Below are 16,378 nucleotides of genomic sequence, written 5' to 3' on the forward strand. Positions count from 1 at the left end.
GAAATGAATGAGGGACAAAGTTAAAATCAGAGTCTACTTGTTTAGGCCAGGTTCTGGAAAGACCTCTCCATGAATTCTGATGAACTGCAATAAATAAATTTAATAAATAATAATAATATAATAGTAATATTGTTGCAGCGGCACAATATTTAATTGGGTATAAATGGGATACTTAAGGTGGGATACTTATCAGGTTGGACCAGAGCACGCCAGGCACTCCTATCTTCCACTGCCTCCTGCAGTTTGGTCACTCATGCTGGTAGCTTCGAGAACACTATCCAACCATCTCGTCCTCCGCCATCCCCTTCTCCTTGTGCCCCCCATCTTTCCCAACATCAGGGTCTTTTCCAGGGAGTCTTCTCTTCTCATGAGGTGGCCAAAGGATTGGAGCCTCAGCTTCAGGATCTGTCCTTCCAGTGAGCACTCAGGGCTGATTTCCTTCAGAATGGAGAGGTTTGATCTTCTTGCAGTCCATGGGACTCTCAAGAGTCTCCTCCAGCACCACAATTCAAAAACATCTATTCTTCAGCGATCAGCCTCTCACTTCCATACATCACTACTTGGAAAACCACAGCTTTAACCATACGGACCTTTGTTGGCAAGTAATATCTCTTTTTGAAGATGCTGTCTAGGTTTGTCATCATTTTTCTCCCAAGAAGCAGGCGTCTTTTAATTTCGTGACTGCTGTCACCCTCTGCAGTGATCATGGAGCCCAAGAAAGTAAAATCTCTCATTGCCTTCATTTTTTCTTATATATATGCTACTATATGGCTCTTTTATATACAAAAACAACAGGCATATAAAAGAGCCATATAGGAGGCTTTTAAAAAAACCCCAATAAAACAGCAGCTAAAACAGACAGCAGAATCATCTTATGCTGCCAATGGCCTGTAAGTAAATATATGTTTTTAACCTGGCGTTGAAAGGATGTTAATGACGGGACTCTCAAGAGTCTCCTCCAACACCAGAATTCAAAAGCATCAACTCTCCGGCGATCAGCCTTCTTAACTGTATTTCACTATTGATATACTTCTTCTTAACTGTATTTCAGTTCAACCATTACTTTGATAAAATACATATTCTGTTATGTGCAAATGGCTTTAGATACCTATTAGGTCCATAAATTACCATATAGCATATATTCAACACAAAAAACAGCGCCAAATTGTTGTTGACAAAGGACAGCTGGACATATAATGGGCCCCATGACCTCCAGTAGCTTAGAGCCTCATGAAACCTAAATCCGGACCTGGCTGCACCTAGAAACCTAGCTCCTCAGGCTGCCTGGCTCTCCCTGACGGGCTACTTCTCTGCGTGCGGGGAATTCTCCGCGCAGGTGAGCGCTCAGCCGCGAGAGAGAGCCGCCAGCCAATCAGAGCCGCGGAAACGAGCCGCCTCCCTCCTCTCTGGAGCCGCACCTGCGAATTGCCGCGTGGGACTACGCTTCCCAGGAGGCACCGCGCCGGGCGAAGCTCCTTCGGGCCTTTCCATTCTCTCTCTTTCTCTTCCTCCGCCCCCTTTTGAGCGGACTACAATTCCCAGCGGGCTTCGGTCCCTCCGTACCGGCCTGGCTGCTCCCAGGACCACGTTTCCCGTCAGGCAGCGGGGCTGCCGGCCGCCGACGGGAGCCGAGAGGGGCCGAAAGAGTGGCGCTGGGGCCGCCGCGGTGCATGCCGGTCGCCGTAGTCCTGGAGGGAGTCGGTGGCTGCGCTCCGCCTCGTCCGCGAAGACGGAAGCCTGGAGAGACCCGGAGAGGAGCGGCGGCGGCGGGAGAGGCGCTGCTTTGGCGGAGATGGGGGACTCCAAAGTGAAGGTGGCCGTGCGGGTCCGGCCCATGAACAGGAGGGGTAAGTCGTGGGGAGGGGAGAAGAGGAGACCCCCCCAAAAAAGCAGAGAGGGAGAGGGGGGAAGGGAGGCACCCCAAAATATAGGGGAAAGGGGGAGGGAGTAGAGGAGTGACCCCCCACCCAAGGAAGGAAAAATCCCCGGTGGAAACATTCCGCCCCCCCAGGAAGACCCCTCTACCCAGTGAAAGTGGGGGAAAGGGGAGACCACCTACGAAAAGGGAAACCGAGGAGACCCCCCACCTCAAAAAGGAAGAATTCATTCCCCGGTGGAAACATAGGAAAAGGGGACCCCCCCCAAAAAAAAAAACCAGGGAAGAAATCTGTGCCAGTGAAAGTATGGGAAAGGGGAGATCACCTCCAAAAAGGGAAGCAGAGGAGACCCCCCCCCTAAAAAGGAATCATTCCCCCACCCCCGGAAAAGGGGAAACTCCCCCCCCCGGAAGATCCCTCCCCCATTGAAAGTGGGGGAAAGGGGAGACTACCTCCAAAAAGGGAAGCAGAGACCCCCACCCCAAAAAGGAAGAATTCCCCCACTCCCGGTGGAAACATAGGAAAAGGGGAACCTCCCCCCCCCCCCGAAGATCCCTCCCCCAGTGAAAGTAGAGGAAAGAGGAGACCCCCATGAAAGGAAGAACTTTAACCCCAATGAAAACATGGGAAAGGGGAGAACCCCCCAAAAAGGGTGTGAAATCCCCTCAGCTGAGATATAGGGAGATGAGGAAGCACCCCCCCACACACACAAATGGGGGTGGATGTGGGGAGTCTTGCCCTAAGTGATTAGAGGGGGAGGTGGCCCCCCCTGCCTTCTGAAAGGTGGTGGTGGGAGAGAAGGAAAATATTGCGCAGGGGGTTGTTTGAAGGGGGGGGGAGAAGGAAAATAGGGTCTCCCCTTCGCCTGAAAACGGTGGGTGAAGGGGGGTTTGCAAAATGGGCAGAATGGTGTTCCTGCGGGGAGAAGGAAAGACACCCCCCCCCAATCTAAATGAAGTTGGAAGGGCACCTGTCACTCACGAGAAGCTGAAGGAGAGGGGGGGCGGACAAAACACCGGAGGAGTACCAGAGTACTAAGAGAAGATCCCTCCACCCCAAATAAAATTGGGCAGGGGTGACCCCCCCCCTTCCTTTCAAAATGAGACGGGGGGGGGGGGAAGAGTGAACTCCATTCAGGAGCTGCAAGGAAGAGGCTGCCTTGATTTGATGGGCAGGGATTGCCCCCCCCCAAAAAAAAATAACCATGGGGAGCGGTGGGTGAGAAGGATTTGCCCTGGCTTGGGAGGCAGAGAGGAATCCACCCCGTGCAAAAATACTGCATTTTGAGGGACAGCTTCTTCATGAGGGGGGTAGGTGATGTCTGGGGGGTCAGAAGAGACCCCAAACTCTGAGAAAGTAAAGAGGGAAGCTGGTGCTGTGGGCGAAGGTCTGTAGTTTCAGTCCTCAGACCTCCAGGTGAAAAGATCTCAAAGGATCTGGCTGGGTCCTTGGACTGCTGCTGCCAGTCAGAGTTGGGTGAATGGCTTGAGCTGGCAGGGGGCAGCTCCCTATGCATTGGCACTAGGGTGACCTGATAAGAGGTAGACCTCCATCCTGTTTGCAGAATGTGGGGTTCACCTGTCACAGGGAAGGGGAGAACAGCCAAGGAACCCAAAGGACCTGTTGATGGCATTTTACCACTGTACTGTTGGGAGTGTATTAACTTATGGTCTGTGTGTGTGGTTTGGGAGCTGCACGGTCAGGGAAAAAACAACGCTGTCCAGGGTTGTAAAGACTGCGGAGAGAATAACTGGGTGCACTCTTCCCACCTTGGATCAAATCAATGCTTCCAGGTTCCATAAGAAAGCTACAGAGATAGTGCAGGATAGTGCACACCCCGGAAATGATCTCTTTCAGCTTCTGCCTTCTGGAAGAAGGTACAGGGTTATATAAAGACTAGGACTAGCCACCTGAGAAACAGTTTCTATCCAAATGTGATTTTGGTTTTGAACACATTGTAAGGAGTCTGTGTGGGTGTATATTGTATTTAATAATGAGGCATCAGAGTTTTTAGGGGGCTAACCAGGTTGGGATAGCTGGGACAGCAGGCTTGTTGGTTTTTGAATGTCTTATGTAGATTTTTTCAATTTCATTGTTCTGTATGGGACAATGACAATAAAGATTATCGTATCGTATCTGGTCCAGCCCTCTGCAATGCAGGAATCACAACTGCAGCGTTGAGGCTTCCACTTTCCTTCTCGCACTTTTCTCCCTCCTTGCCCTTTGGGGTGACTTTTCCGCATTCCCCAAGTCTGTTAGGCCAAAAGACACCCCCCCATGTGGGGGGTGGGACTAGATGACCCTTGGGGTTCCCTTGCAGCTCTGCAATTCTGTGATTCTGCTTCCTGTGAAACCTTGAAACGATATGCTTCGAACAGCCTGCTGCGCTTTTCCTGCCATTGCAGTCGGCCTCCTCTGTTTCGAACCGAGCTCAGTTGCGGTCTTAAGCGTGCGGCCAGATGCATGTTAGGAAATTGGGTGTTCCCAAAAACTTCTGAGCTCCTGTGCCTGCAAGCAACTTTCTGTTTCCCCCCCCTCGCCGCTTAACGCTGGTTGGTGTCAACACACGGTGAGGTCACAGGAGGTCCGTGGAGGGAGATTGCGTCAGTAATATTATTATAGCTGAGGTGTGTCCTGTTCGACGTGAAAAGAGTCACCTTGCCATGCACTCAAAGGAAGGCGAGTTCTCGATGGGCGTTCCCAGAGTTGCTGTAATGTTAATGTGGAATTTGCAGAGGTGGCTTTGAAGTACCTGAGGTTCACCTGCATGTTACTTAGCAGGCGTTAGTTGCGGAAGGTCTCTGGTTTGGTATCTCCAGGTAGGAGTCTGAGAGACCTTGGTCTGCAATCGGTTAGGCGTGGAATTATTGGTGCCCGTCCGCCTCGAGAGACAATGGAGTGCGCCTTCGGGGGCGAACTCAAAGCGCTGCACCGGCAGCACTGAAGTAACCTCCCTGATGTGCAATCCTGGTGGGCAGTGTGTCTTGGAGGTCCAGGGCTGCTCGGACAACAAGACCCCTCCTCTCAGCCTCGCTGATTTGGGCCAGAGGAAAGCAGAGCGAGATGTTGAGCACTAGTTTGGTTGCAGGAGTTGCAGGTGTACAAGGTGCCGTCCAACTGCCTTATGGACTCTACTCCAGATTTGCGTAGCATTTTCTCCTCTGCCTTCTCTTCTCCTGAAGATGCTCTGCAAGGCAGTGGAGATTTAGAATCAGAGTTTTCCTTCTCCTAGGTGGGCTCCCTTCCCAGAGCCCCACCTGCCCCTCACTTCCCTCTATAGCACACGCAGAAACCACCTTCTTGACCACAAGACCCACTCTTGGCCTCATCCTTCCCATCTGCCCTGTCTTCTCACAAAGGGGAAATCCCCAACGCCCTGAGAGCCAGTGTGGTGTAGTGGTTAAGAGCAGTAGATTCGCAATCTGGTGAACTGGGTTCGATTCCCGGCTCCTCCACATGCAGCTGCTGGGTGACCTTGGGCTAGTCACACTTCTCTGAAGTCTCTCAGCCCCACTCACCCCACAGAGTGTTTGTTGTGGGGGAGGAAGGGAAAAGGAGATTGTTAACCACTTTGAGACTCCTTAGGGTAGTGGTAAAAGCTGGATATCAAATCCAAACTCCTCCTCCTCCTCCTCTTCTTCTGAGGGTTTGAGACCCGTCGGCTGCCTTCATCTGGTTTAGCCGGCCAGTCGAAGCTGTTTCCTGGGATGTGTTTCCTGTCACATAGGAGCCACCTTTAGAAGGGTGGAGGCCAAAGGTGGACAAACTACCCCAGAATGAGCAGGACATTCCCCCCCTGCAGAGGTTCACGCCCTCCCATAACACCCCACACAGGGAGTTGTAATGCACCTTTGAAAACAAAGGGTTTCCCCTCCCCGCCCAACACGTATAGACATGCCCCCAAAGCAAGTGTGCTCCTATCTTCATCCCTTCCTGGCAAGTTGGCTCAAAGGCAAGGAAATTTGTATTTTAAAGAGACGAGCTTTGCATGTTAGCAAACACTAGGTGTGGGTTGAGATTGCCTGTTTGTTTTTGCTGTGCTGGAGTGGAAATTCGGGACTTGCACTGGCCATGAGCTCTCATGGAATTGTGGTGTTGGAAGGGACCCTCGAGGGGGGGGGTGTCCTCTAGTCCTACCCCCTGCAGTGGAGGGATCTTTTTGCCCGATGTGCGACTCAAACCCACGACCCTGATCATAAAAAGTCTCAAGCTGTACCGACTTTCTCACCATGCAGAGATATCACAAAGTTTGCAACAAGATAAGGCATGGAAAAACATGTTGAAATGCCGTGTAATTGGGTAATATCCAGGATCACTTGTACATTGAGTAGACCCATTGAAATCAACCAAAACCATTAGGTTTGTTCTGAGGGTGGCTAAATGCTGAATGTTGCCCATGGTAATAATTTAGTGGTGGTTTGCTAAAGATTTTGCAAGGGGAACGTTGATGGGTGTGAAACCTTGGAAGCTTTTTCTCCTGAATGTGTGTGTTGTGTTTTAAACAAAAAATTACTATTGTGAATTTGTCATCACCTGAGGGCAAAGGGGCCAGGCAGGCAGGTTTCATCTCTGAGCTTGCAGAACATCTGTTTCCTTATTACTTATTGATACTCTGGCTTTTTAACATTTGTGCTCCTGAGCCGGGGTAGATGATCCCTCTTCTGAATAGCTTTTGTGCTAAGCCGCCGGGCATGTAAAGCTTGCAAGTCAAGAAATATCAAATTGGGCTCTGGGGCAAAACAGGTTCGTCCCCTTCCCTGTCCCCCCCAACCCTGCAAGAGAGTGCAAAAAGGCCCCTTTACAGCGTCAACTGCCTGTCTCCTTTCCTTCCATTGGCCTTCCAAAAATGCTATTGATCGGGTGCATGTTGCCCACCTCCCAGCCAGAAAATGCCCTCCTCACCCTGGGCATGCCCAGAGCAGTCTCCTCTCCCGGTTCTAAATTGCTGGCGCAAACTTGGAAGACCTAAGGCGAGGGGCTACCACATAGAAGTGGGTCAGAAAGTGGCGACTTGCCTGAGCTGGGGGTCAGGGGTGTGTTGGTGGGGGGCTTTGACGCAAGCTGTACCTGCCCACCTGTTCTTTCTCCCCCAAATAAGCTTTCTGCCTCTGCCCCTTACAAGGGGATTTTACGAGACATCGCAAGAGCAATAACGGCTCTCGGGCTTTGGCTGGGAGCTATTAAGGAACCCCCTTCCTTAAAAGTGTGAAACCGATTATAACCGGAAGACTAAACAGGCTTGTGTCTGTCGTAGCTTCGCTTTATTCCTTCCGACGCCCGTGCCCTTTTCGAATTCTAAATGCACAAAATATTCAGAATATACATTAAGCAGAGAAAAGATGGCTATAGGACCAAAGTCGGCCTCTCTTAACCTTTTTTTTTTTTTTTTAATCCAAACCCCCAAAGCAATACTATGCTGCTTCGGCACATGTTACCAGAACGTAGATCTATTTTTACATCTGAAACTTGTGCATGCATGTGACCAGGGGAGGGTAGCCCATAGCTTCTTTAAACTGGCAGATTTTTCCAGGGTTGGGGGGGGGGGAAAGAGATGCATTATTTCCTGCATCAATCCTGCCTCTGTTCTCCTTGAATGTGGCATGCACCAAGGCTCCTGCGTCACTTTGGAGGAATGGTGTCTAACGCATGCCATTGTTCCACCTAACAATAGCCTTATCAGAAGAAGATGGCTTAGTGATCTCTGCCCCCTGGGCTACAAATACTTCATTCCTTAGGGCCATATATTCAAAGCTCCCGTCCTTTTAACTCTTCCGCCTTCCAAGGTGCAATTCGCCTTGCAAGGTCCAGGCTTCGATTTAGGACCCAGTGGTTTGGTGGCAACGAACACGTCAGAGACCCGGTCTAGATGTATTTCCTGGGTTTTCCAAACCACAGTTTAGCAGCCAGGAATGAGCGTCAAGGCTATAAATGTATGTTTATTATATTATATTATTATTATTATTCATAAAAGTTGCTTGCCATCCTTCTGTACAATGCACTTTTAGAAATATTGGGAAGGTGCTCAATACCGAGTGTGAGACTCTTAATCTCAGGGTCGTGGGTTCGAGGTCTACACTGGGCAAAAGATCCCTGCATTGCAGGGGGTTGGACTAGATGACCCTTGGTGGGCCCCTTCCGGCTGTACGATTCTACAAAATTCTGTTCTGTGAGTCATTCAGCTCAGCATTGCCTGCACGGGCTGGCAGCAGCTCTCCAGGGTTTCAGACATGGGGCGTTCCCAGCCCTTCCTAGCAGTGTCAGGCTTTGAACCTGGGACCCGGATGACCTTACTGCCGAGCGACAGCCTCCGCCAGTATCAGGAGACCACCGAATCTGTGTTCGCTGGAGTATCCAGGGCCCTGGCTAGGTTACAGCCATGGTGAGAGAGGTGATTGCGTGTTGCAGAGGTTCAAAGTCTGAAGGAACTGCGTCATTGGGGTGTAGATCCTGGTCAGCACACAAACACAGTTCATCTGCGGCTGCGTTTGGATGTAACACTAAACCGTGGTTGAGCATTGCATGAACTTTGGCTCCCTGCTCCCTTGCCTTTCTTCCTCTGGCGTGGCTGCAAGCGGGACTCCTCTGGAGGTGGAGAGGGTAGGCTGTGAGCCCAATGCATGCATTTGTTGCACCGCTGTTCTGGCCACCTTTAGTAGTGATGGGTGGGATACAAATTAAGCGAGTAACTGAATCAGAAGCAACAAACCACAGTTCTGTGTGTTGCACTGGAACGTCAAGGTGCATGACAGGGAAAAGGAGCCTTTTTCACCCTTCTGGGTGACTTTTCGGGGGCCGCTTAGTGGTGGCGATTGGGGCCAGAGGCAAAGGTGGTCAGAGCGACGAATGTAAATTTGATCTTCCCTTAGCGCACTGTTCCTTAACCTTGAGTCCTCAGCTGTTGTTGGACTACAACTCCCATAATCCCTGACCTGCTAGAAAGGGATGATGGGAGTTGTAGTCCAACAGCAGCGGGGGACCCAAAGTTTGAGAAACACTGGCTTAGTGTCCATGAGCACACAGACACAAATTCCTCTGTCCAGTCAGTGCCAGTATCAGAGTTCAAGGACACATTCCTGCAGACAGAGAAACTCAAGGAAGGGTGAAAGCCATGTCCCTTGAGGGGAGGAGTAGGGTGACCCACGTGCCAGAACGGGAGCCCTAGAGCATGGGTAGGCAAACTAAGGCCCGGGGGCCGGATCCGGCCCAATCGTCTTCTAAATCCAGCCGGCGGACGGTCCAGGAATCAGTGTGGTTTTACATGAGTAAAATGTGTCCTTTTATTTAAAATGCATCTCTGGGTTATTTGTGGGGCCTGCCTGGTGTTTTTACATGAGTAGAATGTGCCCTTTTATTTAAAACGCATCTCTGGCCTATTTGTGGGGCATAGGAATTCGTTCATTTTTATTTATTTTTTAAATATAGTCCAGCCACCCACAAGGTCTGAGGGACAGTGGACCGGCCCCCTGCTGAAAAAGTTTGCTGACCCCTGCCCTAGAGGGTTGCAATTGCTTTCCCCTTGGGCCCTGAAGTCTCCCCAACCACGCTGTAAAAGGTTACTCCGTCACCTTATCTGAATTGCCAGTTTTCAGCTGGGCGGCTTAGAATGTAGAGGAATGAAATTGCTTGTCCTTCCACGGGGCCACCTCCTCTGTGTTTGTTCTGGTGTTTAATTATACCGTGTGCGCTAGATTCCCTGTTTGAACCAAGGAACCTGTTTACACAAGATGGTTAACTCCCTTTCCCGCACAACTCCTGTTTCTGTCGCTTGCAACTGCTGTTTCTGGTCTGTGTCGACTTTGTGTTGTATGCCTCTGAAACGGGAAGGGGACTGACGCGTATGTGAAAGGTGAAAAGCTGGAGTCTTCTTAGCCTTACCGTATTTTTTGCTCCATAAGATGCACTTTTTTCTTCCTAAAAAGTAAGGGGAAATGTCTGAGCGTCTTATGGAGTGATTGTGTGGTCCCTGGAGCCGAATTGCCCAGGGGCAAAAAGCAGATCATGCTATTTTTTTTTTTAAGAGGGAAGTGGGTGTTGAAACAAAGCCGTTGATCACCAAGCGATCGGGGAGGGAGATAAGGGACGCTAGAGATAAAGGAGGCTGCCTGGGAGGGGGAGGTAAAAGCCCATGGATCCTCAGGATTTTTGCATTGGGTCACCCCAAATTCACCATCAGATGACATAGCATGTCCATGGCTACAGCCTGCACCAAACACACACACACACACACATCCACTGTTTCGTGGGGCCACAATGGTGCAAAAACGCATGGATCCACATGGATTCTCAGGATTTTTGCATTGGGCTACCCCAAACTCACCGTCAAGTCACATGTCTGTGGCCACAGTATGAACCACAAAAATCATAGATCCACTGTTTCATTCAGAATATTTTTCCTCCTCTAAAAACTAGGTGCATCTTATGAAGCGAAAAATACGGTAGTTATGCTTGGAATTGTAGAATCATAGAATTGTGGAGTTGGAATGGGCCCTCCAGGGTCATCTAGTCCAACCCCCTGCAATGCAGGAATCTCAACTCGTTCATATATGGCAGGTGGCCATCCAGCCTTAATCTCATTTTAAAACTGGCCTTCTTAATGTCCAGAGTGCATGTCCGACTGCACCCCGCTTTCCCTTGCTTCTGTATCACGAAACCCAAAAGGACGTGATCACTTCCTGCCACGTTTCCGAGTACTTTCCCTTCGTCGATCAATTTCTCCCTGTTGCTGAGGTCCAGGTCCAGGACAGATGATTTCCTTGTTGCTTCTTCCGCCTTCTGGGAAATGAAATTGTCAGCGAGGTCGATGGAGGAATTTGCTGGACTTTACATTCTTGGCAGGGTTTGAGTCTCAGCAAATATCAGGAAGTCTCCCGTGAGTGTTATCTCTCTCCTTTTTGAACGTTCGTTAATCTGCTTCTAAACAAAGTGGCAGCCTTCAATTACCTTTTTCTTTTTGAAGACCAGGAAGGTTTTTTAACACAGTTCGTTTTATTGGCTCTGAGTGCCCTTGTAAAGCAACTTGCACGGCAGGAGGAGTGAAATATTGGAAAACTGTGCGATGGGGAAGCAAACACATCCCTGTGTAGGTTGTTTCAGCTTGCTTAAAAATAGAGCAATGCCTAATAAAAGCTTTGCAACAACATCGGGATTCCTGAAAGTCTCTTGCACTTGTGAGGCAATTATGCCCATTTTGAGAGAAACTTCTGTAGCTTTGGAGTCCACATGTCTGTTCAACAGTAAGAGCTGTTCGACAGGGGAATTGGTCTCACTTAGAAGGTGGTGAACTCTCCTTCCTTGGAGTTTTTTAGATAGAGGTTCAATGACCACCTGTCCAGGATTCTTCAGCTATGATTCCTGTATTTCAAGATGGCTCAGAGGTCCTGTGTGAGTGTCTGGAGGCGGTTGGAGGATGGATGGCAGCTAACGGATTGAGGTTGAATCCTGACAAGACAGAAGTACTGTTCTTGGGGGACAGGGGGCAGGCTGGTGTGGAGGACTCCCTGGTCCTGAATGGGGTAACTGTGCCCCTGAAGGACCAGGTGCGCAGCCTGGGAGTCATTCTGGACTCACAGCTGTCCATGGAGATGCAGGTCAATACTGTGTCCAGGGCAGCTGTTTATCAGCTCCATCTGGTACGCAGGATGAGACCCTACCTGCCTGCAGACTGTCTCGCCAGAGTGGTGCATGCTCTAGTTATCTCTCGCTTGGACTACTGCCATGCGCTCTACGTGGGGCTACCTGTGAAGGTGACTCAGAAACTGCAACTAATCCAGAATGCGGCAGCTAGACTGGTGACTGGGGCGGCCGCCGAGACCACATAACACCGGTCTTGAAAGACCTACATTGGCTCCCAGTACGTTTCCGAGCACAATTCAAAGTGTTGGTGCTGACCTTTAAAGCCCTAAATGGCCTTGGTCCAGTATACCTGAAGGAGCGTCTCCACCCCCATCGTTCTGCCTGGACACTGAGGTCCAGCTCCGAGGGCCTTCTGGCGGTTCCCTCATTGCGAGAAGTGAGGTTACAGGGAACCAGACAGAGGGCCTTCTCGGTAGTGGCACCCGCCCTGTGGAACGCCCTCCCAGAAGATGTCAAGGCAGTAAACAACTATTTTACTTTTAAAAGACAACTGAAAGTGGCCCTGTTTAGGGAAGTTTTTAATGTCTGATGTTGTATTGTTTTTAATATTCGGTTGGAAGCCGCCCAGAGTGGCTGGGAAAAGCCCAGCCAGATGGGTGGGGTATAAATAATAAATTATTATTATATTATTATTCAGGGGGTTGGCCTAGATGCCCTTTGGGGACCCTCCAACTTTCCAATTTGATGATTCCATCTCTTCCCCATCTTTGACTACCTTTCTCCTGTGCCTTTAATTCATGGCTGCCCGAAACATTAAAATGGATGAATGGAGCATATTTATAACACAGCAATAATACCTTTTAATTGCTGGGTCGAAAAATTCTGGGCGAGTTGCCTTTTCATTGCGTGCAATTACTTAGCAGAAGAACGATTAAGCTGAGAGCGAGAAACGACGCCTCTTTATTATTTGAAAATTTTGTTTACCCTATCCCAAATACTTAGGGCAGATTCCTCTTTCAGTGGTTTTGACTTCCTCGCCCCCCACCCTCCTGCGGCAAGGCAAAATTGGAGCACAATTACCTTTTGCCTTTCTGACTCTCCTTATTGCGGAGATCTGGGTGCAAGTATTGTATGTTTCCCGGCAGATGTACCCATTCATAATTAACCAGCTAATTACCGCGGTCTGAAAATTTTATGAAAATTGTAACCCAGACTTTTATTGTAAGGTAGGCTTCGGAAGAGAGTGTCTCTGGCTGAACAGAAGCCAGTTTTCTTCCGTCTTCTCAAACTCACCTTTTTGTCCACGCTTGAAGTTGGAGACCTGCTTCTTAATTCATTTATCATACGTTTCTGTAGTGATTAGGGGATGAAGAAGAAGAAGAAGAAGAGTTTGGATTTGATATCCCGCCTTTCACTCCCTTTAAGGAGTCTCAAAGCGGCTAACATTCTCCTTTCCCTTCCTCCCCCACAACAAACACTCTGTGAGGTGAGTGGGGCTGAGAGACTTCAGAGAAGTGTGACTGGCCCAAGGTCACCCAGCAGCTGCAGGTGGAGGAGCGGGGAAGCGAACCCGGTTCACCAGATTACGAGTCCACCGCTCTTAACCACTACACCACACTGGCTCTCAAAATGGCAACGCAAAACGGGTTACTCTGCAAGTCTCTGAAACTTCAGGAGCGATCCTTCCAGCCATATTTGTTGACTTTGGGTGCAATCCAAGGGAAATATCTTCAAGCCAAGCTGTGTCAATGAAGCTGTACGAGAACAAGAGCACTGTTCTCGCACAGGTTCCCTTCACCCGAATGCGGCTTAGGTGGCAGAAATTTCCACCGGATTGTGCCCCTGGTTGGCGCTTTCTGCAGCTTCTTCCATGCAAGGCTTTCTGTAGTCTCTCCTTTCCCCTCCAGCGCCATGGAGTCAGTTCAACTTTCACTCAGCAAAGGCACTTGGAAAACAGCATGTGTTGGTGGGACAAATGGATTGGAGATGTGGTTGTCTCGTGTTACTTGATTTCCCTAACCGGTGATGCTGCTATCGAGTCTCTCTCTTTTTGGATTGCCAACTGGCATCCGTTTGCTCGAAGCAGCGGGCTTTAATTCCAGAAATCAAGAATAAATAATAATAAACCTCTGTGGGGGAACTGATCTCCAAGCATGGGCTGCCAGGCCAAATTTGACCCAAATGTTCAGTCTCTGTGGTTTTCAGTCTTGGGAATCCTGAGGCTCTTCAGAGGCTGGCTGAAGAGTGTATGTTTCATGGGAAGACTGGACTTCTAGGGAGGGCTTGCAGGATGAGGCCAGAGGCCCGTCTAGTCCGGTATCCTCTTCTCACAGCGGCCAACTGGATTCCTGTGGGGAACCCGCGAGCAGGATCCGTGCGTGAGAACCTTCTCCTTTCCTGCGGTTTCCAGCAGCTGGTATTCAGAAGGATTATTGCCTGCAGATGTTGAGGTCGGGCACAGCCATCGGATAGCCTTCTCTTCCAGGAATTTGTGCAGTCTTCTTTAGGCTGGTAGCCAGACTGGCAGACTGACCAGGTGAAATGCAATCCATCCACCATTTGTGATGAGTGTTCGAAATTTTGCACCTGGCTTTCGACCACTTGTGACCAAGGAAAGATGCTTGGGCGGCGCTGGGATGGTGCCTGACACCCCCACCATCTGGGGATCATTGGATCTTGACCGTTTTCATTGCCCCATCCTGTAGAATTCTATCAGCTAGACTGGGGACTGGGAGCGGCCGCCGAGTCCGCATAACACCGGTCTTGAAAGACCTACATTGGCTCCCAGTACGTTTCCGAGCACAATTCAAAGTGTTGGTGTTGACCTTTAAAGCCCTAAATGGCTTCAGCCCAATATACCTGAAGGAGCATCTCCACCCGCATCGTTCTGCCCGGACGCTGAGGTCTAGCTCCAAGGGCCTTCTGGCAGTTCCTTCACTGCAAGAAGCCAAGTTACAGGGAACCAGGCAGAGGGCCTTCTTGTGGTGGCACCCGCCCTGTGGAACACCCTTCCGTCAGATGTCAAGGAAATAAAGAACTATCTGATGTTTAGAAGACATTTGAAAGCAGCCCTGTTCAGGGAAGTTTTTAATGTATGGCATTTTAATGTATTTTTAATCTTTGTTGGAAGCCACCCAGAGTGGCTGGGGAAACCCAGCCAGATGGGCGGGGTACAATTTTTATTATTATTATTATTATTATTATTATATTTTACCTGCAGAATCGGAATGGATTTCAGGAACCAGATTGCTTTTTCTGTGCACCCTGAGCAGGAGCGGTGAACAGCATCATAGTTCATTGTTGTCAATTCTCTTCCCTTAAACCCACCGCCCTGCTCACAGTTGTGAAGAATATTTCTTCATTATGAATGGTCTGCGCCACTGACTTTTCTTCTTAACCTAGCTCAAGGTTGTCATCTGAACCAGCCAAAAGTTTAGCTCATAATCACAGTCAGTCCGTCGTTTGAAAAAGAAAACTTTTGAACCACCTTGCCCCCAGATGGTAACTAGACATTCCGTTTTGGCGACTGCAACCTTGGTTTAAGGAGCCATTTGGCGCCTGGCTTATATATGTGAGTTTCTAACACTGGGATGGTTTTTCGGTATTGTACAGCTACAGGAGAGCATGGCATATTTTATAGTGGACCTTTCAGTTTGTGCATGGCAGCAGTCAGGCCAAACTGGCAGAGGGTGTCTGGACCTTAGGAGATAATCCTGAAACCTTACTTAGTACAAAGAAATTTTGACTAATCTCAGGGGCTCTGCAGCCAACAAACTGACGAAGGCTTCCCCAAGGGGGAAAAGTTTGACAGCATCCGTTCTAGTTTCACAGCTGCAGTCTTCTCTTTAAACATACTCATTTTCTGCGCTTCTGTATTTCGTTTAATTTCAATAGTAGCTGCATGTAATAATGTTCTAGTCTAATCTACGGGACACGGGGGTCCGATGCCACATTCTAACAGCCCAATGTACACTGTTGGGCATTGCCACCAACCCTGCTGGTACTTGCCACAAGTGGAGAGGCGAGGATGGAGTTGGAGGGGATGCCTCGCCCTCTGAAAGGCAGGCCACCCCAGACTGCAGGATGCCAGCTTGAAATACCATCATACCTCATGTTGCGTCTGCTTCAGGTTGTGTGTTTTCATCTTGCATCCCGTGGCAACCTGGAAGTACCAGAATGGGTTACTTCCGAATTTCGCCGCATGCGCAGAAGTTCCAAATTGCATCGTGCGTCTGCGCAGACGCGGCGCTTCGAGTTGCAGGTGTTTCACGTTACGGACGGAACGGATTCTGTCCGTAACATGTGGTACCAATGTAAACTGTGTTGAGCACATTGCTGGGGAGCAACAACATCTGTCTGTAGGCAGCCAGTGTAGCAGCCTGTCAGTATAGTTTTTGCTTATTCATAAATGGAGTTTGGAGGGTGTCCATAACCCCATGCCCAGCAAACGTAGCCTTTTGCCCCGTGCTTGAAGACATCTGCATCAGAAAAATCTGTTGGGTTTTTGCATGCCGCTATGCTGACATTGGGGACGTGGGTGGTGCTGTGGGTTAAACCATAGAGCCTAGGACTTGCCGATCAGAAGGTCGGCAGTTCGAATCCCCGCGAGGGGGTGAGCTCCTGTTGCTGGGTCCCTGCTCCTGCCCACCTAGCAGTTCAAAAGCACGTCAAAGTGCAAATAGATAAATAGGTACCACTCCAGCGGGAAGGTAAACGGCGTTTCTGTGCGCTGCTCTGGTTCGCCAGAAGCGGCTTAGTCATGCTGGCCACATGACCCGGAAGCTGTACGCGGCTCCCTCGGCCAATAAAGCGAGATGAGCACCGCAACCCCAGAGTTCGTCACGACTGGACCTAATGGTCAGGGGTCCCTTTACCTTTACGCTGGCATTAGGAGCCGGAACTCACCATTGTGGGAAATTGCACCTCTC

The 16,378-nt window shown here is 49.7% G+C and overlaps 1 protein-coding gene and 1 long non-coding RNA gene across 3 annotated transcripts in view; one reads left to right on the forward strand and one right to left on the reverse strand.

Moving 5' to 3' along the window:
- The window catches only part of LOC310842216, a 554,664-nt gene that overhangs the window by 69,128 nt on the left and 469,158 nt on the right, over positions 1–16,378 (reverse strand). The window lies entirely within an intron of this gene.
- Positions 1,703–16,378, forward strand: part of KIF13B (kinesin family member 13B) — a 175,057-nt gene continuing 160,381 nt past the window's right edge. For both annotated transcript variants that reach the window (XM_083732987.1, XM_083732988.1), the window contains exon 1: positions 1,703–1,847. In XM_083732987.1, coding sequence (XP_083589113.1) covers positions 1,793–1,847 — 55 coding nt within the window. In that variant the 5' untranslated portion in view covers positions 1,703–1,792. The remainder of the gene's footprint in view (positions 1,848–16,378) is intronic.

The sequence above is a fragment of the Podarcis gaigeae genome, assembly GCF_964106915.1.
Source record: "Podarcis gaigeae genome assembly, chromosome: 3".
In the NCBI taxonomy this organism is placed as follows: Eukaryota; Metazoa; Chordata; class Lepidosauria; order Squamata; family Lacertidae; genus Podarcis; species Podarcis gaigeae.